The following is a 24936-nucleotide window of genomic DNA, read 5'->3' as shown; positions in this document are numbered from 1 at the left end:
TATTGGGCTATAAAAAGGAAACAAGGATATAAAGCCATTACAGTGCACACTTAATTGATCCCTCTTCCCATAACAAATTAATTGAGCGGAAAATGGCAGATGGCTTTGATGAATGTCATAAAAAGGCTTGTCAGCAAGGCTGGTGCAGACGACCCCCTTTTCATATGCATAAGAATGGCGGCTTCGCAGTGTGCAGGTGTGGATTTGCTCATGTGTTTGAATCCCGGCGATGCTGACGTTAATCATGTTGACTTTTCGGACATAATTGCTAATTGTCTGCGGTTTCATTTTTTGCTCTTTAGACCCCTGCTTCAACGGCTGCTCAACACGCACACACTTGGCTTGCATGCAGTGTGTATGTTTGTTTCGGGTTATGCTTACTGACAGGTTGCTGCCCTCGTAGCAGAACAAATGCTAATTTAATCAATTGGCTATAAATCCTACTGGTCGCTGACTCATGCGTCTTCTGCCCATGGGACGCTGACGACAAAAAAAAAAAAAAAAAAAAAAAAAAAAAAAAAAAAAAAAAAAAAAAGCCCTGCCAGTGCAGTTTGTTCTGCACACTCTTGCCCATCTACACGCACACACACACACACGCACACACACTTCATCATACTCCTTTTCCATCATGCAACATCAATATCACCAAAATTATATTGGAGAAACTATGTTGACATAGTGGGATATTTTTTTTCCACATCCTTTAAATTCCTGCATCTGTGCAGACAGCTTGGAAGCTGCGGTGGGTAAACACTTGGGTAGGCATCCATCTCTGGTAGCGCTCCTGCAACCCTCGTAACCACAGAATTTATTTATTGAGAGCATATTCCCGCAAACGGTTGCACCCCACACACACACACGCACACACACGCAGCTTCTTGACATCCAAATATCCAAATTGGCTAATGCTTCTGACAGTGACTTAAGGGGGCTCAGAGGCTGTTTAGGGGGCACGAGGAGGTGATGGAGTGACACAGAGGCAGCAAACTGGGATGCAGAAAAGTGTCAGGCGACAGAGGAAGAGAAGTGCCAGCGTGAGCAACAGCGTGATAAAGAAAAGTTGAAAAAAAAAAAAAAAAAAGGTGACAAGGGAGGATTGGGGGAGTGGCTGACTGCTGGCTACAGTCGGGCTCTGTTCAGAATTCTGCGAGGCCTCTGCGGCCCCAGTGTTCCCCATCAATCTCAGGCTCCTATGGCAGCCGCCGGCAGCTGCATCTTAATCTGCTGGGGCCGGACGTGAGGACGGACAGGTCGCCAGGGCCGAGCAGTAAATAACCTATCTCCTCCCAAATGTCGCCAATACAGGCATGCAAACGCACGTTTCCTGCAAGTGTCCCCGCTGCTGAGAAAAACATTTTTTTTTTTTACATTTCCAATATGCATTAAAAAGCACTTCCGTTCACCGTTGTCTTTGAATGTCCACTCTTGGGACCCACAAAGAGCTTTAGCCCCAGATTACCTCAAGTGGTACGTGTTTGGATCGTGTTTAAATTCCACCACCTCCTCCTCGGTTGAGTGTAGCGCTTTTGGCCAGATTTTTCCATGGCTATTAATGAAATCACTGGGTGGTAAGTGGGTGACATCACTGCGTGTGTATTACATTTGGCAGCAAAAATCTCCCTCTGCCCTCACTAGAGCACAAACCATCAGGCAAGCGGAGCTCACCTAACCACATGGATTAGTGACGGAAAGTCTTCAAACTTACGTCACTCGAAGAAAAGCAACGGCAGAAGGAGGCGGAGGGCGCCATTCAACACCGCTAGGTGAAGACGGGATTTTTTTTTTTTTAATTATTTACTACCATCTAGCAGTGGTGGGCGGTCACGGCCTTCTCTGCGGGCATCAAGAAATTATGATAATTCCCAAGATAATAATTATATAATTTTATTATTCACATTCATATCCTATTATGTTGTATTTTTAGGTGAATTTTAATCCAATCAGAATTCAGCCATCTTGTGTTGTCAGGGAGATTTCACAATCCCAGCAGGACGTTTTTTTTTCCTCAGAGGCTTCAGATTCTTCTCTGCGGGCATCTGTGTTGATAATGCAGTTGTGATAGCTAATGAGATCACGGGTTGGTTACAGTAAGCCTTCTCGCAGGCCTCACGTTGAAGGTGCGAACTTGTCCTGTGATTTGATAATCACTTGTGGCAGGTCAGGGCCAGGCCAGACAGTCTTACCCGGCGACCATTTGAAAATCTGAAAAATATTCTTACTTTTTGAACCCACAATGACGGGCATTTATTAAAGTTGGACTTCACCAAAGGCCTAAATGTGAAATGCACGGCCCGCCACTGCCATCCAGAAGATACAGAAAGGAGGACTCAACAAGGACTGTTATTGTATTTTAAAAATATTGCATTTCTTGAAAAAAAAAAAAAAAAAAATCTATATTCGAAATGAGCCTTTAAAATCATCATGTGATTTTCTGGGAAAGAAACTCAAGGTAACAAATTAGAATTCACAGAGCATCAAATGACGGTATTAAATAATATAAAACCGATGGAATTCCAGACGAGCCTGGTGCATATGCAGATATTTGCATGACAAATGCACCTTCATTCCTGTCCAATGGTTTCTCGAGAACGTGGTCGCGATAGACGCAAAGATCCGACACAATCGAGGCTTTATCTGAGAAACGTTCAAGACCCGAGGATGAGAACGTGACAATCTCTCTCAGCTGGCACCCGCTTGGATGTGAGAAGGTGTCGCGGCCGCCTTTCCAACCCAAGGCAGCTGTGTTGCTTTAACCCCACTCCTCTGCATGCGGAAGACCTTGGCGACTCAAAGGTCAGCTTATTCTCCCCACCTGCCAGGCCTGCTTGCTCCTGTAGCCTCGGGGTAGAGAGGTTTGTGTTCCACTGGGATGCTAGTAACCATGGCAACCTTTGAACCGCGAGAGCAGGCGTGGGATGAGTGAGGATGGAGGGTACGGTAACATCACAATGGTTGTGGTCGCACTACAAGAAAGAAAGCATGCCAAGGAAAATGACTCCAGAGTCGCTGTCCACACTCACAGTGAAAGTGTTCGTTCCGAGTTGACTGACTTTGTTTTTGTGGTACACCAAGGCCCTTGTAAATTCTCATCAGTTTGGACTCGAATTTTGACGACAGAAACACAATGTTCCTGGCGGTCGTCATGGAAAAAAAGGGTTGGACGTGCGTCAATGCGGGTGGGTGGCAGTATGGGCAAACATGACAGGCCGTGATTGCCGTGGATGCCCAGCCAGATTTAAACGGTCAAAGAAATTCTGTCTAGGATGTATTACGCTCTCTCGCTTGAACAAACAACGAGCCAAAACGCCAAGTCAAGTCTGATGTTGAGATACCAATGCAGAGTTGATGTAAAAACTTGGACTTGTAAACCATTTACCCGTTATTAATTATCATCTGCAGCACTGATCCTCCGCACCGAAGTCGAGCGAGTCACCCACGACACTATCAATGACTGAATTTTCAATCAGTGTGGACCAAACAACAATAATCCATTTTGACAATCCTTCCATCCATGATCCATGCTACTTATCCTTACGAGGATTTGAGAAAAATGACACTAATTGATTGACATCTTCAAAAATTGCAAACATGAATTTGAACCGCTTAAAATAATTAATTGCCGCAGTCAAGACAGTTAAAGCATCAACAATCACCGCTTTACAAATATTGTGTACAGACATTTGTTATTTGCCTTCTGTCATTGAATACAGTCGAGTCTGTGAACAATAGAACAGCATTGCAAATACATTTTTATTGAGCCTTGATTGGTAAAAGATCTCTTGAAATATTCTTTTTGCAAAAGCGACTACTGCAGACCAAATAATTAAACTAAGCAGCAAATATAAGTCAAGCGTACGTCCATTGACTCGCTAATAGTCATTATATACGAATTACTGAAAAAGGCAAAAGTGGGAGGAGTTGACACCTTGACGGATTGATTGAAATGGTCAAATAAACCATAGTGCCTCCAGCATGGATTAACAAGAGGTCCAGGTCAGCACAATCTCACCATGTTAGGATAACTTTGCTGCCTGGCGGGCACAGGCCACAACGTGACATTTCAACAAACTGGCGTCGTCAGATTTGAGAACCGTCTTTATATACACTGTGTGTGTGTGTGTATTTGAACGCTTAAGTGTCTGTGGGGCCTTGTAGCCATGGCAACCCCCACCAGGTGTTCATATGTGAGCATGATAATTCAACATGCGATAAAAAGCATGCATATAAGGTCAGTGTTATTAAAACGAGTCAAATCTCGCCCTCAGCGACACTCTCGACTTTGCCGCGTATCTCAATGCTGCAATTGAGCGTCAGGCAGTGACGTCGTTAAATATATTTTAGACGGGCTTCAGTTTTTGGTTGCATTTTAATGTCGTTTTATTTTTTCCATCCATCCTTTATCTGAGCCGCTTCTCCTCTCAAGGGTCGCGGGTGTGCTGGAGCTTATCCAAGCTGTCTTCGTGCAGTTGGCGGGGGACACCCTGAACGGGTTGCCAGCCAATTACACGGCACACTTAGACAAACAGCCATTCACACTCACACTCACAGCTAGGGATAATTTAGAGTGTTCAATTAACCTACCAAGCAAGTCTCTGGAATGTGGGAGGAAACCAGGAGTACCCGGAGAAAACCCACGCAGGCACGGGGAGAACATGCAAACTCCACACAGGAAGGCCGCAGCCGGGAATCGAACCCTGCGCCTCTGAACTGAGAGGCGGATGATGATTATTAGAAAGTGGAGAGAGCCAAGACATGAAAACAAATGATCCTGTCCCAGATATTTTCAAGACTACCACTTTAATAATCATTTTGTTTTTGAATTAAAACAATTGAGTCATTTTTTTCTTCAACCATTTAGGCACAAAATGTAACGTGTGACTTTAAAAGAATTTTCGGCTGGACAGTTCTATAATTGTGCTGTCAGCCCGAGTCATGTGATTAGCTTCTTACGCACGCAGCCACAATATAGAAATCAACAGAGTTGCCGAATTACATTATTAACTCCTAAAAGGAAAATTTTAATTTCTTTAAAAATTTGTGTTTATTGAAAAAGATGAGCTTGATTAAGTTTGTGACGACAGTGACCATTTGTTGCATGCAGTTTTCCATCCACTCTAACATGTACAATTTTTTTTTTTATCGTATTTGCCGGTAATGACACAAATTAACCAAGCTTGAGTAAAAAAATAAACGCAGACTGAAATATCACTGCAGATGTGAGATGCTGATTTTAAACTTTTACAAAGCATAGCTGCATGTTGTGCTCACAAATTGGATTTGTTCACATCCTGTACATCTACGGGATGCGAAGCCCCCTGCGTCCATAAAACCCAGTGACACCCCTGGGGGGTAGGTACGATATTTTCCAGTTTGCACGCTACGGGATTTAAGACCATTTTAAATGTTGACATTTGTATCAGTCACGTTATTAATACTCTCAATATTGCATCATGGCAACGGCCCACGCCGCGAATGAGGATCACTTTTGCACTCGGAACATGTGATTAAAAACACGAATAAGGAGGAGTAGAAAATGGGTGAAAGCGCAAGTCGGTCGAAGGGATACAAAGTGTCACAGGGGCATTCTGTCGATGGGGTTTCAGGAGCTTGTGTTAAGCCAAGAGGTTTGACAGCTGGATTTAAGGAGAGGGGGAAGGGCAATAGATTGGAGTCAGGTCGCAACATGCTTAAGATTAAACTCCCATCCTCCTCCTACGCCATTTTTGGGGGCGTCTTTGACATCATTGGCTCGGCCGTTTGGGCCGTGATTTACAGCTTGCTGTAGCACTCGGGTAGCCTTGAAAATCAGATTTTCTCTTGCAGCATCAGCAAGAGGAATCTAATTTAATCACACACTGACCGCGTTGATATAGAAAATGCGATGAAGAGGTTGTTAATTAATGCGCATGACGAGTCGGTCAAAGTTTGAGGCTTGCCGGCAGACAGGAGTCAAAACATGAATTTGCGTCACACTTTCCAGTAAAGAAAATTGAGCAAGGGCGATCGATTAGTATCCAGCTCAGGATATACAACGCTTGTCGCCCAAAGACGTCCTCGATTGTATTTGGGATATGCAATGGATGGATAGGTGGAAAATTGGTGAATGGTCAATTTTACCGTATTTTCCAGGCTATTAGGCGCACCCGCATATACGCCGCAGTAACTCCATTTTGGGAATACAGAAAAACGATATACAAGCCGCAGCAGGCTTTAAGCCTAAATCTAGATTTATTTAGCGTATTTTCTAAACTATAGAGCGCCCCTAGTGGTGAAAGAAAAATCCACAGAAAAGCTGCACCGCTGTAACAGCCACATGGTTCAAAATCTTGGAAAAAAGTAGCGGCTTATAGTCTGGAAAATACGGTATTTGTTTTGCTTGCAAATGTGCCAACACTGCTTCCTTTTTGGTCTCTCTTCCACGATGAGAAAAATTGAGTGAAAACAGGATCCACACGCCATAGCAGTTGGTGGCGATAATACGCCATTTGGTGCTTTGCCAACTGTCCAAAATTCAACCAATAGAGAGAGACGAATGGAAAAAAAAAAAGCACATGAACAGCATGCGGACAATTTTGCAATTTAAGGAACGAATGCAGGCTAACCTGAAATGCCGCAGCTTAACATAGCTGATGGTCTTGATTAAGGGAAATCAATGTCTAATCAAGTCTGCCACGAACAGCAATAGATGTAAAGGCAGCTTCGTGACAAATATTTATTGCACTTACTATTCGTGCCTCGCCTTGAATAGAAAAGCACCAAACTTTAAATCCTTTGTCGGTGCCGTATCCTGCCACGCGGGTTTTATTGCAAAGGACGGCGCGTTTAGGTCAGAAGTGTTTGCACCGCTGGGATATTCAATCACTCGCTAGGTATGTTTCACATCTGTACGTGCGGCTTGAGGAGCTGCTGTGTTGACCTCGCACATAGAGATGATGGTCATAAATTGGTCTGAAGTCTCATTTTCCCCCCGCAGGATTTTGACCAGCTGCCACAGTTTAGAACCCACTTTGCCGCGGCAGCCCCCACACGCCGAATGACAGAGATAATGAGAACATTTTATGGCCTGGCTTGATGACCAGGGAGAGGCAAGTGTATTGCCAATGCAAGAGCTGTAAATAGTACATAATAAGCACCACACGGCTGGAATGCGCTGGCCTTGCATTAGAAAGCAAAGAAGATCGTAGCTAATCTCGGTGATTTTCATCCACACGCCAGGCTCAGGCCAGCTGAACTGAAAGGATTTGAATGCCATCATGTGGATGAGGTGACACATTGCTGCGACAAGGATGGAAAAGGGAACTAGAACAACAGGTTTGCTCAACTGCAATTGCTTGTCAGTCAGGGTGAAATTACAACCTGTGTCAATATTTGTCACTTCTTATGCCAACTTTTAAACATCCAAAGAGAAATATCAGCCAGTCCCTATTATTCTATAATCAAGCCTTTTAAATTAGGATATGGATTGTATTGTGCACATATCACTTGCTACCCCCAAAAAAAGATTTTTTAAATTAATTTTAACACAAAACTTTTTTTTTTGTCATTCAGAAACTTTTACAATGGCAGCATGTAAAAACGTTAATATGACAGTGAGTCTAATGAAGAAAACCAACAAGAATGCTTCTTCTGTTGAAACATTTTGTTGAAATATTTGCAATCAGAAATTAGACATGAACGTGGCAACATTGTAAATTGTTTTCATTGCAACACGCCTTGCCCTGGAAGTAGGTTATTTTCTTTCATTTTTATTGCTTATTTTAAAGCAGGTGTGGGCAAACTACGGCCCGGGGGCCACATGCGGCCCGTGAAACATTTCAATCTGGCCCGCCGAACTTGAAAAAAATTAAATGAATAAAACTTGTTAATGGTTTACTGTGGTTTTTCAAAGACATATATATTGTTGTAATGATTTTGTTCACTTTCAATTCAAATTAAATGTATATTTTTTTCTCCGATGAGGTGAGGTGACCAAAACACTCCATCCATCTGCTCCTGGTCCCGGCCCCTCTGTCAAATTTTAGAACCCATTGTGGCCCGCCAATCAAAAAGTTTGCCCTCCACTGTTTTAAAGGGCCAATGCACACAAATGAACACTGGAACAATACCTGCGTGAATGTGCACATTCACATTAAATCAACAGTCTACAGTGCCAAAGTACAAATAGTAAAGTGCAATTTTAATGTGCAACAGTAAACATGAAATTGCATTGGAACATCATTAAAAAAAGCAGCGTCTACCTTCGACTGCAGACTGGCTAACCACGACTTTATTGGGCACAGAACATTAAAATTAGATAATCCTATTATGTTTTAATGCTTTGCTATATTTTAAAATATTTATATTGTTAACCTGCGAGTGTTTAAAAAAATAATAAACTTACCTTATTGACATTCTCCCCCTCAAGCACTCTTGCAGCAGGCTGTACGTCATTCCTTTTGGCAGGGCAGTCCTAAGGCATTACTAAAGACGGGGGTGGGAGAGCACAGCAGTCACACGGCTGACCAAGAGAGACAACAATTTACAGGGGTGATTTAGAATCATCAATGAACTTACCATCCATGTTTTATTGATTGTGGGAGGAAGCGAGAACATCCAGAAAAAAAAAACTCACTCAACGGAGAACAATCACACGAATGCCGTTGAATTGAAAAGAAAACACTTTCGGACAATGAATCCCAACCGGAATGCCATACATGAGATCAGCAGGGGTGCTGTGAAAAATTATCAAATTTCACTCAATTTGCCAGAAGTTATGTATTCTTACAAATATATCTGTCACAGCTGTCAGGATTACGACAGAATAACTCATGGCTTGCATCGAGCTTTGAGTTCAATTGAACAAACAAAGGCGGCACAGCGGCAAAGATGCAGGGTTTGATTCTATCTGTGTGGAGTTTGCATGTTCTCCCCGTGTCTGCGTGGGTTTTCTGTAGGGTACTCCAGTTTCCTCCCACATTCCAAAAACATGCATGGTAGGTTGATTGAATACTCTAAATTGTCCCTAGTTATGAGCGTGTGAGCGTGGGTGCTTGTTCATCTTTGTGTGCCCTGCGATTGGCTGGAAACCAGTTCAGGGTGTTCCTTGCCTACGGCCCGAACACAACTGGGATGGGCCCCAGCATGCCTGTGATCCTCGTGAGGAGAAGCGGCTTAGATAATGGATGAACGGGAAGATTTCAACCTGCCGAAGAGTCTCAAAAACGGACACATTCAATGTAGGCTAAGGAGGACTGTGTTGAAGTCACTAAATCTGACCTGCCCCTGAATGGAAAAAAAATGTCAGTACCTAAATTAAACGGCAGGAAAAATAACATCCAATCAAGAGCAGCAAGTGGTGTCCTCTGACTGCTCTAGTACTGTATACATTCTAAATATATGGTTGAGTCACTTGACATTGGTAGTATATCCATGATAAAATGATGGCACTGATATAAATACTGCAACAACAACACATGGGAAAACGCTCGCATAGCAACTGGGGCTCTGTTGCTGGTTGGCGACGACTAAACGGTTATGATAGACGACTGACATTGGTTCTTGGTTGGTTTATACAAGGCGTTTCCAAGTCGGGTCCTCGAGATCCACTATCCGGCCTGCCGGAGACAAAATCCTTGTTTTACATACTTGGCCAATGAAGATGATTCGGATTCTGTTTTAGATGCATCACTACTGCAACACACCTGATTCGAATGATTAGGAAACCTTGCTAATGACCAGATCATTTGAATCAGGTGTGTTGGAATGGGCATAGAACAGGCTGCATGGGGGCTCTTAACGACCGGACTTGAGCACCCCTGGTTTATACCAACGCAACTGGAAATTCAATAGAGCATTGATTCTTAAAGTTTGGTACGGGAACCACTTGCGGTAAACAGGCTCCTCCTAGTGGTACGAGAAAGAATCACATCACCAACTGTTCAATTTAAAATGTTGCTCTTCAGTCCAAAATAGTTGCATGGAAACTGTTTTGAAATCATGTTCATGTCACATTTTTTAGCAATAAATGTTTTTGAATATTTCTTTACAGTTTAAATAAAACGACGAAGTGTCGTGTCACTGTTCAAACAAGGAAAATGTTACAGTGGCTTCCATAGCGATGTCATATACCTTTTAGCGGGGGAACCAGTCCAGCTTTGATTGAGGGGCATCAACTTGGGAAAATTCTCATCTGCCTGTTTTGTTGTAGAGTAGTAAAGTAGGCTTTTAAACGCTTGACAGGGTTTTAAATTTGAGTTTTAATGTAGCGATATTTGTCTGAAGCGCGTCGGAACCGCGGGTGGCGCTAATGTAACCAAATGCTTGTATTCCTGCCTCTTTAATAGAAGAGGAAGAAGCTTTCGCCCATACTCGTGAATTTTCGGCTGCTCGGACTTCTTCGGTGCTTTCCGGACATCCGCTCGTTCCTTGCCGATTCTCGCTGTCGTCGTCGCCCTCGTCCTCCTCTCGGTGTTGTTGTTCTCGGTGACGCGACGGAGGTGTAGCCTGACGCGGTCTCTTACGTGTCGGTCTGAATAAAAGTGGAGCTCCGTAGACCCGGGAGTGACGAAGCGAGTCTGTGTTGGTAAGAGGATACGCATCCGATCTTTGCTAGACAGTTAGATGGCTGCCCGCAACGTTTATTTGCGGCTTGTGTCTGCACAACGCCAACAAAGAAATCATGGCGGCGGCGTTGCAGAGGCTCACTAAAATGAGTCAGTCGCTGCAATGTTCGAGAGAAAAAAAATAAGTCAGACTTAGATGGAGACTTGGCTACATTAAAAAAAAACACGAGAGAGAGAGAAAATTCATAACACCGCTGGACTAAGTCACAGAAGCAGTTGATACATTTTAGCAAATACATTGTTTGAAATAAACTTGAAGCATATAAACTGTGTGGTACACAGTTATAGAATTTTTCCCTCGCAAATTCTCACTGCGTGCAACTTTGCAGTCGAAATCACATGGATGCATGTTGAATTAATGAACGGAGGCGCAGTTTAAGATGAACAATAACGGTTCACTGCGGGAATGCGAGGGAAACTAACTATTTGTCTTTAAAACGGAATTAAAGTGAATATCTCCCTATTAGCTAGCTAGCATGCTAAGCCAGCAATGTTGGCCACGGTGGCTAGCGGCAAGCTACTTGCAGTATTTCTGCACAGAACTCAGACAGACAACAAATTAGATCAGAAAGATTTTGGTTTGCCAGCCCGGCTCATCATGACTGTTGTATGATTGTTGCATGTTTGTTTTGATGACATAAAATATGCATACTCGCGTGTTAAGAAAGCCACACCCTCCTTCGGGGTGCCTCATAACAGGGGTCACCAACATTTATCAAACTGAGAGCTACTTTTTGGGGACTGATCAATGCTGAGTATTAAGAGTTTGATGCATGTTTCTGGAATAACAATTTTGCTCAAAATACGTTTCATATTGTTATTATTATCAAAATTAAAGCCTTAACTCTGGAGATTAATCAAATTTTCTTTAACTTAGTGAAATATTTTAACTCAGTTTGATTGTATTTAAAAATTATTTGCATACTTTGCAAGTATTGTACCATATTAGTTGTGCGTCTTTAGCACATCATCTCAGGAAAAAAAACTCTTCAAAAGTTACCACTAGGCCTTGCACTGCTGGAGTGTGGTGCTTGTGGTCAGTTTTGAGAAAAAGAAAAATGCCTGTACAGATGTCTCAGTTTAGATTGTTTTCAAGAATCAAAGAAATCTGTTAGAACAGTCGTTGATTTAAATATAATTAAAAATGGGGATTTTGCATAAAAGATATTCATGTAATTATTTGTGACAAGCTTCGCAAAAAATTGTTGTGATTAATCACAATTAATCATGGACATATTTTGTGATTAATTAGTTAATTTTTTTATCACTTGACAGCACTAATTGTTATATATTTTTAAAAGTCAATGATAATCATTTAAGTGACCATGTTAATGATTTCTCAAATAATTAAAGGAGTTAGAAATCAAATAATATTGCTTGTGTGGAATAGGAATTAAGCTGAAAAATACACTTTAAGTATAAATATCAATATGGAACGTTTTATTTCTATAAACCTTTGCCAAGGAGCATTCCTACAAAATCCGAATGTCCCGTCACTGGTGAGCTATTTCTAGAACATGCGATCCTCACCGCCCTGGTGACCCCTGTCTTAGAAGTTGCTGAGGTAAAGCGTCTCCGCTGAATGTCGGCTGTGCACTTTAACGCAATGCTTTAATGCAAATGGACATACATTCTAAGATTCTTCTTTCATTGTGCAGATTTTAAATGACAATGGAAGCTTGTGCCGACACACAGCAAAGTGGTGAATCGAGTGTGAAGCAAGAGTCTGAGATTGGCCTGGCCCAGGTAACAAAATCACCACTGATAGTTGAAAAAGTTTAATTTATCACTGAGCAGAAAGTGTATAACTGGGTGACTTGTCCTGGTCGCAGGCCTCCATAGCATCAAGCCAGGTGTCATCCAGTAGTCCAACAGTGGCCTTGGTGCAGCTGCCCAACGGCCAAACCGTCCAAGTGCACGGCGTGATCCAAGCGGCCCAGCCCTCAGTTATCCAGTCCCCACAGATCCAAGCAGTACAGGTGTGCAGCCGATACCTGATGCTTAGGTCTCCAAAATAGCCATAAACACTTGAAATGTAAGATGAAATTGTTGTGTTCCCGCAAAGATTTCAACCGTTGGTGAAAGTGACGATTCTCAGGAGTCTGTCGACAGCGTCACAGATTCTCAGAAGAGGCGAGAGATCCTGTCCAGACGACCTTCGTACAGGTTGGTTCGTTGTTTCTTAATACTTTTCCAAGAACATTGCCAAACCTGCTATTTAGTTCTTTTTTTTTTCTTCTTTTTTTATGTAGCACATCTACCCGATGTAGTAGAATGCAATTTCAATTTGCAAAGGCTGCAATTTGGGGGCTGGTTAATTTTAGTTGGTCATTAGGTGTTATATTTATGTATTACAATTCGTGATATTGTTTATTGCAATTCAGATTGATTTATTAACCTTGAAAAAAAATAGTTGCATATTAAATTGCAAAAAAAAAAAAAAGTCAATCCTTTTTGCAAACTCATTTATCTTTCTCAGTAGTCACATTTGTCTGCTTTTGTCTTCAGGAAAATCCTAAACGATTTATCGTCAGACGCTCCAGCAGTCGCGTGCATCGAGGAAGAAAAGTCCGAAGACGACTCGGCACCCGCCATCACCACCGTCACCATGCCCACGCCCATCTACCAAACCAGCAGCGGCCAATACAGTATGTTCATTGCCATCTGCCAGCTGGCAATGCGGCTTTGAGGACATTTTAAGGCTGACTTGTCCCAATAATTTCCCGCCGTAGTCGCCATCACCCAGGGAGGGGCCATCCAGTTGGCCAATAATGGCACTGACGGCATTCAGGGCTTGCAAGCACTCACCATGGCCAATGCTGCCGCGGGCCAAACTGGCACCACCATCCTGCAGTATGCCCAGACCAGCGATGGGCAGCAGATCCTGTTGCCTAGCAACCAGGTGGTTGTACAAGGTGAGAGGAGATGGCAAACAGAGTTTCTTTGGCGCTTCTCTTAGTTACCGTTTCCCTCCAACCCGTCAGCCGCCTCCGGAGATGTTCAGGCCTACCAGATCCGCACAGCGGCATCCAGCGCGATCACCCCCGGGGTTGTCATGGCGACCTCGCCGGTGTTGGGTACAGGGACGGGAACAGAGGAAGTCACGCGCAAAAGAGAGGTGCGCCTTATGAAAAACAGGTATGTGTCTGATATTCCGGCATGAGAACACAAGCTTAGACAATTTTCAAGACCGTTCTGTGATTGTTATCCAGGGAGGCTGCCCGTGAGTGTCGCAGGAAGAAGAAGGAGTATGTCAAGTGTTTGGAGAATCGTGTAGCCGTGCTGGAGAACCAGAACAAAACGCTTATTGAGGAACTCAAAGCCCTCAAAGACTTGTACTGCCACAAATCTGAGTAGGCGCAACGTCGATCGCCTGCCGAGGGCCCGCCCATGTACAGAGACTCCCCAAAGAGCCATGCATACGGATGCCACTCTACCTTTTCTAATTGTTTTGCTTTCTTAAAAAAAAAAAAAAACCTGCAAGAAATTTACGTGGCCGGGTAAGCAAAGCTAACTACCTGTACTAAGTTTGTTCATTCTGTTCTCTTGACATGGTGAAACGTGGATTTGTCCTGGGAGGGGTGTCCAAAGGACGGGATTCTGTCAGTGAGTCTTGAACTGGAGACGGAGCTGCGAGATGTCATTGGCGCGAATGATTGAACACTTGCCCCCCCCCCCCCCCCCCCCTCCCTGGCGGTGCCCGGCTAACGTGTAGATCTCACGTCATTCAAACTGCGCTCCAAGTTGCTTCACGGTGGTTTGATGGGGCACCTGCATTTCGCAGCATGGATTTGATCTTGGAGCGGTGTTTCCGATCTGCTTCTGCTCCTCTTTGTTGGCTCACTTTGCCTCGCTACGTGAACAAAAAACGCTTTCGTGTTTAATGCAGCAGAAAACGAGCCATCCCAATTTTTTTTCATTGGCATTTTGTCTCTAACATTACTGCAGGGTCATTATTTTTTTGTTTTGGATTGTTGTTGTTTTTTGGCATCGACACCATTTTTTTAAAAGAAAAACTGAAGTTCCACACATCTGTGTTTGCAATAAACCAGGTCGTTTTCAGACCTGCAATGAGAGGAGATGGCAAAATGTGGAGAAATAATAATGGACGCAAAGCGTGTGTGTGATCCAAGTAATATGAAATGCTTTTTTTGTATTGTGGCTTTTATTCTCATTTCTGATGTCGTTATTTTCTTAAAATAAAAACCAAAAAATAATGAGCCCTGCTTACAGCTTATGCAACAGATACAACATCACAAACGGCTCGTGATGATGTATTTTAACTTCTCCATTTGAGAGGTTCCAATTAGTAAGACGAGGTGGTATCGCGTATGCACTTTTCCTAGCTGAAACAATCCAGATATATCAGGTCTGTCTGAAAATTTCCACGCTTTATTATTTTTTTTTTAAAAGATGTTTTAAATCCAAACTACATATTTTCCCCTTCTCTGCATTGCCTGCATGCACGCTTGGAAGGATTATCACAGCCATCTTGAGTCATCCACGTCTTCAAAACGGTTCTCCTTTGTGACCCTTTGACCTTGGCAGAAAGGAACAAAAACATAAGGAGCCAGGTCGGGTGAGTTGGGAGGTTGTTCTTGGCCAGCGCATTGCGTGACGGCATTTTGTCAAGGAGAAGCAGCCATGAGTTCTGCCACAATTATTGCTCTCTTCTCACGCACTGAATGAAGCAAACGCCAAAGTATGGCAGCACGATATTGGAAAACACGGATTTTGACTATTGCGACATTGGTATTGCGATATTTAACATTGGTGTAAAGAAATGACACTTTTATTATTGTAAGCAAAAGTTCATTTTTTCATGCGGCAGAATAAGCAAGCAAATTAATTATAATTCCCAGAGATAATGTATAACGATTGGGTGGTCATAAAAGCAGACAATTTGTTAAGAATATAATTGCATGTCTGCGACATTGTCAAGGTATTGATATTTTTTTTCACTATATTGTCCAGCCGTACATCACAGTATATTTTTGTAAATGTGGTGGTTGACCATCTAGCCTTCTTTAAAGGGGGAAAATTGGGAGTGCATAGTTTGGATTCGAAATATGTATCCCCCCCCCCATGTATTCAACATTTAAACATGAAGCACTGGAACAAATGAAATCACTCATTGTTCTCAAAATGTTCGGGTAGTTATTTTTCAACTTAAAGATCATGTCATATCTGAATTTGATCAGGTGTTGCACATTGTATTAGTTGGCCAATCATTCTGCAAAAGGACTGTAAAGTGCACTCAACCCAAGAAAGGCTTGGTCATAATGGGATACCTTCTAGTCCTCTTAAGTATTATGTATAAGACTTTGTTATATTACATGTGGCTTTTCATTTATTTTCTTATGTCCGCACCAACTTGTATAATACATAAATGTTAGAGCTGTTACATTTTGGCAGCTGCTAATAAATGTGTTTCTGATAAGCTTGGATTTCAAAGCCATACATTTATTTCGATGGAAAGTCTTTAAAATGAAATCATAAATCACTCCTGGGCAATTGTTTACAAGCTTTGTAAATATGAATGTCCCGGTTTTTCTCATAGTAAACCTCCTCGACGGTGAACTGCTCCCTCAGCATGGTCAAAAAGTTGATATCTCGTTCATAGCGTATCCTGCATGCGAGCAGCACCACAGTGGCGTCTCCACACAAATGCTGAAGAGTCTGCATCAACGGCACAAATGTGTCCTCCAGGTAAACGATGTCTGCTCCCAAGACTAGATCGAACCCTCCAGCTGGGAAGCGGGCAAGGCCCTCGCCCCAAGACAGCTCCGACACCAACACAGATTCGCGGAGGTCAGAGGGCAGGTTGGCGTCGACATTGGTAGAAAGGAAGTCCAAGGCACATTTCCTGTCGGTGATGGTCACTTTGGCACCTGGAAAGTCAAGAAAGTCACATTTACTTTGGAAGTGTGCTAACTACAAAGGTCTCACCACCACCAGTCACACCATCAGTGCAAGTTACCCAGCAGGGCTGTAACGATGCCCACCAGTCCAGTGCCTGCTCCCAACTCAATGGACACTTTTCCCTTGAGATCGACATGGCCCAGCTCCAAGTACATACACAAGACAATAGCCTGCAAATGTGCGTTATTGTAAATTCAAGCATATTGATGAAGTGCAATGCTGCTCAATCATTAAGGCCACTGACCGCGTCCCACACAACCGCTGCCACTCCAAGCGTCTTCCAATCCTGAGCTATGATGATATCATGGTTGGCAAAATGAAAACACGCCGAGGAATTCTGAAGTTTGGAAAGCACAGGGACCGCATTTTCCACATACGGAACCAGAGCCATGATGCGCTCTTTCCTTTACATTTTCAACTTCCGCCGAAGCTCAATCATCCGTCATCACACTTCCACTTTCTTCCGGTGAATATTACCGCTACAAAAAAAGTATGCGTTTCTTTTGTACTCAGTCAGGTTTGTGAACCTATATTTGAGTTACATATATTTATAAACATAACGCCGTCTGTCGCCCATCGTCAAGTTGGACATCACTTTTTGCTCTCGGAATATTTACCATTGTCGATTATGTAAATCACTTTTGACAAAACAAATCATTTAATAAAAGCATAATATATATAATAATATAATATAATATATATATAAATTGGTAAACCTAATATATATCCTAATACTTTACGCAGTCGTGTTTCATCTTTTTTTACTTCAATCGCAAGAGCTGCTTATTTTGAAAAGATATACCCCGGATCTGACGTCATCGGAAGCGCTCGTGGACGACAGTTGTCGCGCAGTATGTGCAGAAATGACAGCTAATGTGGGATATCGTCAGAAACAAATAATGCTGTACTTTTTTGATCAAGCTAACTTGATTGTTATTAGTTATTTTTATCCATGCATTTACACTCTGCGCTGGCTTTTAATTGAGGCGGAGTTGTCAGCTCCTTTGAAAATATAAAGTGAAGTCGTTGACTGGTATGGAATGCGGAAGCTAGCCGGACAGCTACTCATGGGTCAAGAGAAAGCCGTGACTTTGTGTTTTTAATCTCTGCTCAGTAAGATGACCGGACATGTTTGAAGCGATCCAAAAATGCACCACTGCTTACATTGCTACGCTCACGCCCTGAACATGTCAGCTGTTCAAGATCTGTCAAGTCTGTTTGCATATTTGTCAAACACAGCACATCCTTGTTCCCTAAAGCGAAGCCACCTTTCGTTAAGGAGCCTTACACGCCGGCTTTACATATTGAAACCTACCCTAACGTAAAGGCGAACAGTCAAGGCTTCTTGAATTAAGAAATAGACTCCGATGATATCGTGCATGACACACTTTGGACTTTCAAGGTTGCAATCACCCTGCAGCCCAGATTTCTTGATAGTTTCATGGTAAAATAAGCAATGGGTGGGTCGGTGTCCTGCTGCATCTCTCCAAGAGAGAGTCCCACGAACCACAGGAGAGATCTGGAGCTGGAGGAATGTCCTTTCACTGGAGAGGATGTGAGTGAGGACACTGGGACATACCTGCAACACATAAGTGATAGAGAGCTCCCTGACGGTGAGAGACGAGCACCGTCCTCTGCACAGTGCTGCAACATTGAGCTACGCATGTATTTGAATGACCTTTCTTTCCTTTCAGAACTGGCCCAAGAGGTCAACCCATCGGACCACCCCAGAGCCACGACCTTGTTCCTTAACAAGTCTCAGACAGATGGTGAGCTTTTCTCTGTCACTTTCTGTCATCATTACTCACCTGAGCGTCATCGAAATGTTGTGCTGTTTCTCGCCTTTGAATTTAGTGCGAGAGAAAAGGAAAAGCAACTACATGAACAATGTGAGTCTAACTTGCCATTGTAATTTTCTCATTGATTCCTTTCTCATTGTTGATCAAACTCATCCGCTAAAGTCCGTCTAGTCACTTTCACTTGTGAGGTTGCAAAAGTGGATGAGTGGCTTGCCATAATGCTCACACCAAAAAGGCTACAGGTTCAACATTGGCTCGGGTCTACAGTGTCTTTGTTGACTTAGAATTTTCATGTGCGGTGCGCAATGTGAAGCTAAAATCAACTGTATAGGCCTGGACCCTCTTGTGAACATAAGTCGTATGGAACTCATTGAGATGGTGGGATGACAGGCTTGGAAAGAAAGATCCATTCGGGTTAAGCAGGTTCCTTACCATTTGACTAAACATTGCCTTTTCCAGCAGATGTCGCCTGGCATTTTGATGAGGAAGTACAGCTCCTGCTCTACAATCTTCCTAGATGACAGCACAGTCAGCCAGCCCAACCTCAAGAACACCATCAAATGGTACATGACTTTTCTTTGCACTCTGGCAAGTATGGAAATGGAGTGTCGTTCCTACAATCTAACGTTGACGAGCGGACTTCTGCATGAGGGTTCCCAAAATTGTTGAACTGTGCTGCCGCCTCAATAGCTGTCAGACAAGCAGCAGGTAGGATTGTGACAAAAAAAAAAAAATCACACAAAAAAATACAAATAGATGCATGAACGATATAGTGATATTAAAATTGCCAAGATATTGTCGTTGTCAGGTCATGGTAATAATGACAGCAAATGTGTTAAAAAGCCAGAGTTGTTTTCCATTTGTGCAGGTCTAGCACCCTCTGGTGGTTAGTTTTTTAGTGCGTTTTAATTTGAATTCAGAGGGAGACATTTACATGCAACTGTTCATGTTTATTTATTTGTATTTTGTGTGTACAGAAACACACAATCAAAACAGTCCAAATACAACAACAAATGCAACAATAAAAAAATCTTTGTCAATGCTGTTATTATGCACAAAAACACAATATTGTGATTTAAAAAAATTGAATGAATCTGGACTTCCCCACCAATTTCATGAGATTTTATATAGTACTGTGAGCTTTTTTTTTTAAATATCGCCAACTTCTCCACAATACCGTGATTATTATCGTATCGTAACATTTGTATATCATGACACTCCTAATGAGTACAACTATACAATTTGAATACTTTAAGACACCTCCTTCCATCTGTTCTGATCACTGACACAAATCCCCAAATTTTAATGATTTCCTTCTTTTTCTGTTCCAGTGTGGCCTTGGCCATTTACTATCACATAAAAAACAGGTAAGAGTGCTTTTCTTGTCTACTCAGTGTGAGTGTTTTGTAGCAGCATCTTTCGGAGAGCAACTTCGATGTACTTCCACTTCCCACAAAAAGTTCGGGACACTGAGATTTTTTTGTAGAATGAGCCGAAATTGCGTGATAATCTTCACAGGTCAACCTAATGTGATGTTTCCGAAACCTTGAAACGCACGTCCTGCTGTTCAATGTTTTACTACTTTTTTGCCTCACTTGCTATTCTCAAACAAGTAGCTGAAGAGCAAAATTCACAAAAGCAGTTTGATCCATGACAAAGACGAATCATTTCCGAGGGAGTCCACTTTTATGCCGCTCGGTGACTGCCTTAGCTCGTTCACCAGTGAACAGTTAGAAATGTGCATTCAACAATTTAGAGAAGTTCTGTAAAGGATATGAGGTATTTTCGTCATCCATCAGTTTTTTGGAGTTGGGATTTTTTTTTTTATTGATACAATTCAGCTAGACAGCAAATTCAGAATAAGTGCTCATTTGCACACTGTAAAATGCAGTAACTTGTGAATTTATGCTGTTAAAGGAAAATACAAGGTAAATATTTTTAAGGTTTGAATAAATGTTAGAATTGTTAACCTTTAAATCCCTAAAATTCCCAAGCTCAAAGAAAACAAAAATATCCAACACAGCGCACCTTTAATTCTCCATCCTCTCCCCCCTGCAGGGATTCCAGTCGCTCACTGGACATATTTGATGAGAAGAAACACCCACTATCGGTGAGATGAAAGCATTTCGATTTTCACACCGCTCTCTGTTTTGGCTCGTGACGGACAGTTGCCGTTACTCACTTCCTAGCACGAGAAAGTTGCTGATGACTACTCAGCAGTGAACCCCGAGCACAGGCTCATCTACCGCTTCATACGCACGCTGTTCAGCTCTGCACAGCTTACCGCCGAGTGCGCCATTGTGACACTGGTGAGTTCATGACACTGCAGGAGCACCCTCATTAAGATTGGTCAAGTCAAGTGATATCAACCACGGCTGGACAAATAATATACAGAAACGCACTTACACATTACTGAGTGAGTGTTGGACCGCCAAGCTTCTCTCGAAAGGTCCGTCATGAAAATGGCCGTGCAAGTGTATCTGCAATTAAATCCACACGTTTCCCTCCTTCAGCCATTGTTATTTAAAAAAAAAAAAAAAGTGAGAATATATTGAAGATTTTCGAACGTTCGCCAGTGTGTTGATTCCGCATAGCGCTGCCCCCTCACAAGCGAGTACCCAATCACAAGACGCGTTTATCACCTTCAGCGTAGGGCCAGCGAGAAGGCCTCGCTGTAACCAACTCGTGATCTGATTGGCTATCGCAACTGTCTATCAACGAGAAAAGCCCCCTCGAGACACACAACAGACACCCGCACGATTGTATCTGAAGACCTCGGACGAATAGTGCGTGCTACTGGTATTGTGAAACCTGCCCGGCAACAGGAGCTAGCTGAATTCTGATTGGATAAAAACGCTCACCTTAAAATACAACACTAGGATATAATACGACATCGATGTGAAGAATACGATCACAATTTCTTCGTTATGTTAGGCCAGCAGAGAAGGCCTCGACCGCCCACCACTGGTTTTTATCCCCATATACATCCAATTTTTTTCCAGCCAGGAAGTGATCTTCATCTTATCATAGTTTACTCTACATCTGCTACAGATTTTATGTGACAAAAATGGCAATAGCGTCATCCATCGCAACATTGCTGATATTGCACACAGATTGATTGAGGTTCGTATTAAACAGAACAGGACTAAGTATACTACCTTTATGGAACACCGGTCCATACATTTATGGGATTGGACTTAATTGATCGTTTTTATTTGAGAGAAGACTTGATGAGGTTGATACTTTTAGGATATTTTTCGCACTGGATGAGGTAAAGGATGATTCTCTCGCAGGTGTACTTGGAGCGGCTGCTAACATATGCAGAGATGGACATCTGTCCCTCCAACTGGAAGCGCATTGTTTTAGGTGCCATCCTGCTGGCCTCGAAAGTCTGGGATGACCAGGCAGTATGGAATGTCGACTACTGCCAGATCCTCAAAGACGTCACTGTGGAGGACATGTGAGTGTTGCTTGTAATTTGACAAGTACAAGGATAAAAATGTTCCGCCTATCTGCGGATTTCTGATTGTTTTCAGACCAAAATGACTATTCGCGGGGACCACAGATGGACATGCGCTAACGTTAGCGTTAGCTGGGGCTGTTTTTAAGTGCCTTATATCTGTACGGCCTACTTGATGAGCACATTAGCATGCAAGTTGGAAGGAGTTTGTGTCACACGAACATGAACCATCTCCAAATGCCCACTTCACAGCGCTGATCTGTGATCTCGATGGCAAATTTAAATCGTCCCCTGTGGCGGTCAGCTTACTATTCCTTACAAACACTTCGAGAGCTCCTTCATGAACTTCAGCGAGTCAGCTTGTGCCTCCTCCTTGTCAAAGACTGTGCACCTCTCACGCAATGAATGTAAAGATAATGAGAGAAGCCGCAAAGCTATTGGGTTCTGTTCACGCCCACAACGGGACCAACTGCCCATTTTTAACTGTGCGCGGCTATAAAATTACCAAAATAAAGAAGACCACCCAATCTATCCGACACAATCTGTTTGACGTTGCAGGAATGAGATGGAGCGTCACTTCCTTGAGTTGCTCCAGTTCAACATCAACGTCCCGGCCAGTGTGTACGCCAAATACTACTTTGACTTGCGCTCGCTCGCCGATGACAACAACTTTGGCTTCCTTATGGAGCCACTCAGTAACAAGCGGGCCCAAAAGCTGGAGGTGAGTCTTCGGAGACGCTCGGCCCTGTTCTGGCATGCATCACTTACAAACGTGCAATGTTGTTGTCTTCAGGCCATCTCCAGGCTGTGTGAGGACCGGTACAAGCACCTGCAGAGCAAATCCTGTTTGCGGAGGTCCGTCAGTGCAGATAACTTGGGTGCTGTCAAGAAATCAAAGGCAGTACTGTCCTAAGCAACGATGGGCTACGATCCCAGATGTTTTAACTGGAGCTATGAATTTGAAATTATGGCTGTTCACTAAAATACTTTGCGGAACGTTGGGATGCGACCCTGTGGTGTTGCTCCCTGCATGGAGACAAAAGTAGATTTTGCTTTGCTTACTATGTAGGCTATTTTGGCTGAAATGTATCAGACTTTATTCAACTAAAATAAAATACAGTACAGTTGTTGTTTTTTGGTGTGATGTCTCTCTCTCTCTCTCAAAAAAAAAAACTGTTGTGAAAAGAGCTCAGGATCGTAAAGTCTGGACTTTGTTTGGAGCCCGTTGGAAACGAGGTATAAGTAAGAAAGTCAGTTTACCATGCACTGCATCAAACTGAGAAATGCTTCCAATATTTTAGCACAAAAAAAACGTAAGCAGCAGAGCTCATCATCATCATCTGCCATTCCTGTAATCAACTTTGTTTATTGCAGTGACTTGTGAATGTTACAGACTGTATGTCAAAAGTCTTTTTCGGCCACTATTGAAAAACTTTTTTCGTCGGAATCATTTTGACTCAGAACAAATGTAGGTGTAGGATCGAGAAAATAAATTACAAAGCCAATACAGAAAACCTTTTACAGAAACTCGATCATGGCCCAAGGAGGATCTTAATAAATGATAGTGAGCTCATGGAAAATGTCGACTTTGAGGAGTTTATTTACAGTCAGTAACACCCTGGCATCAGCGGATTCTGGAATTCTCTTTTATGCTCCACTTGTTCCTGAATGCACTACGTGCTTCTGTCCGCAAGGTGGCAGCAGTTCCTACAGCAAGTGAGTGAATAAGTGTAAGTCATTCGACGTACTCTCTTTGGCTCAAGTGAAGTTCACGTTCACGCACGAAAGTATCGTTGATCCATGTACGGCACAAGTTCGAGTTTTATGATGGACGAAGGTCGTACAAGAAGTGTGTGGGGAGTATCTTGTCAGCAAGTTTATTACTCACACAGTAAGGTAAAATTTCAAGTGTCCAAATCCTATAATGTCAGCTCGTAAACATGAATATGTCGGATTTACTAGTCCTCAATGAAGGCAAACTAACACGGTAACAACGTTTGCATTTGGGAACGAGGGTCAAAGCACTTCCTTGCTTCCATTTGTCTTTTCATTTTAATGTATTTTATTTTTGATTTTTTTCCCATGATATCTTAACGAGGGACGGAAGATAACCATATCCACTGTTTAGGCTTCGTTCGTGCTTGCATATGTCATATCGTACACATATAAAGAAACGATAGAAATGAACTTGTAGCCACTCTATTGCACCAGGCGATTAAAAAAAAGTTTATAATCCGTCTTCATGTCATCAGTTTACAGTTATTGCAGCACAAACAGGAAATCTTCCAAACAATTTTACAGGTTTGGTCACATGTTGAGCATGAACTGGATTTGTGTTTTCATCAAAATGACATTCATTGACATTGGTTCATTTAGGACATCTGAGCAATAGTTTAGCCTATTTTCTGACAGATTTGAATTCAATCACTAACCCAATGATGCCGAAGCCAATGCAGAATTCAGAAAGTAGAAAGGACATGTATACCTCTGGCAAGTTGATGAAGTACGCTGTACAATATGAAATCTGTGTGTGTGTTGTCTTTTCCCTGTAGGACTCGCAGTGCCAGCATGGCTTCATTAATCACTCAGAAACATGGGACTTGACTCAACTCATCAAGCTGCCCCCAACAGCACCTGGGGGAGCCTCACCATTTACCCTCTGCTCAGGTCACACTTCACAGAGAAGGTGAGAGTCGGACTGTATATTTGTCAGGCTTCACAGCAGGAAGTGGCTTGTGCTGTATGGGTCACACTGAATAGACGCTACATTCATTCAGTGCAACAAAAGTCTGAAATCAAATCATGTAGGTTACTTAAGCAACTCGCCAGGTTAGATTAAACATTTGTGTAGCTATGGATTTAGACTGTGATGTCATGAAGTCAAAGTGCACATTTGATCAATGTGTCTCATCTGCGTCCTAAATATGAACTCAAAAATCATTATTCTGCTTCCATTACAAAATATGCTCTGTTTTAGTTTATGACACAAAGCGATAAAATCATTGTGTTAATTTTTTTGTTTCTCTGTATCAGTCAGTGTTCGTAAATCTGCTCAGTTTCCCACACTTTGGTCAAATTTTGCTCTCGGGGTTCACTGCAGCCTAAGTGGTTTCTCATGAGGAAGATGAAAGAGAGCATAAAATGTCACTCGAAG

General features: G+C 42.6%; 3 protein-coding genes and 1 long non-coding RNA gene across 4 annotated transcripts; 2 read left to right on the top strand and 2 right to left on the bottom strand.

Annotated features, from left to right (window-relative positions):
• Window positions 1-2831: 2831 nt before the first annotated feature.
• LOC148339461 (uncharacterized) lies at window positions 2832-10256 on the bottom strand. Its single transcript, XR_015842550.1, has 3 exons — window positions 10108-10256; window positions 8381-8460; window positions 2832-2963 (listed from the first exon to the last, which is right to left on the bottom strand). It is a non-coding gene; the product is annotated as an uncharacterized LOC148339461 (long non-coding RNA).
• A 116-nt stretch (window positions 10257-10372) lies between these two features.
• LOC148339460 (cyclic AMP-responsive element-binding protein 1-like) lies at window positions 10373-16041 on the top strand. Its single transcript, XM_088291292.1, has 8 exons — window positions 10373-10561; window positions 12260-12347; window positions 12434-12580; window positions 12667-12767; window positions 13110-13249; window positions 13334-13516; window positions 13586-13739; window positions 13814-16041. The coding sequence occupies exons 2-8, from the start codon at window positions 12267-12269 to the stop codon at window positions 13956-13958; spliced, it is 951 nt and encodes a 316-aa protein (XP_088147418.1). The 5' UTR covers window positions 10373-10561; window positions 12260-12266; the 3' UTR covers window positions 13959-16041.
• Window positions 16042-16043: 2 nt separating this feature from the next.
• mettl21a (methyltransferase 21A, HSPA lysine) lies at window positions 16044-17011 on the bottom strand. Its single transcript, XM_088291293.1, has 3 exons — window positions 16768-17011; window positions 16582-16693; window positions 16044-16492 (listed from the first exon to the last, which is right to left on the bottom strand). The coding sequence occupies exons 1-3, from the start codon at window positions 16912-16914 to the stop codon at window positions 16095-16097; spliced, it is 657 nt and encodes a 218-aa protein (XP_088147419.1). The 5' UTR covers window positions 16915-17011; the 3' UTR covers window positions 16044-16094.
• Window positions 17012-17346: 335 nt separating this feature from the next.
• Window positions 17347-22915, top strand: LOC148339458 (cyclin-Y-like protein 1). Its single transcript, XM_088290451.1, has 10 exons — window positions 17347-18136; window positions 18218-18292; window positions 18378-18412; window positions 18785-18885; window positions 19654-19689; window positions 20381-20432; window positions 20512-20631; window positions 21616-21782; window positions 22341-22503; window positions 22576-22915. Exons 1-10 carry the CDS (start codon window positions 17980-17982, stop codon window positions 22693-22695), a joined length of 1026 nt encoding a protein of 341 aa, XP_088146577.1. The 5' UTR covers window positions 17347-17979; the 3' UTR covers window positions 22696-22915.
• Window positions 22916-24936: the final 2021 nt, after the last annotated feature.

This window comes from Idiotropiscis lumnitzeri, chromosome 3, assembly GCF_059441095.1.
Source record: "Idiotropiscis lumnitzeri isolate Australia: NSW breed Sydney's pygmy pipehorse chromosome 3, RoL_Ilum_1.0, whole genome shotgun sequence".
NCBI classification, from domain to species: Eukaryota; Metazoa; Chordata; class Actinopteri; order Syngnathiformes; family Syngnathidae; genus Idiotropiscis; species Idiotropiscis lumnitzeri.
The sequence above is the reverse complement of the archived record's forward strand: the minus strand, read 5'-3'. Positions and strand labels throughout refer to the sequence as shown.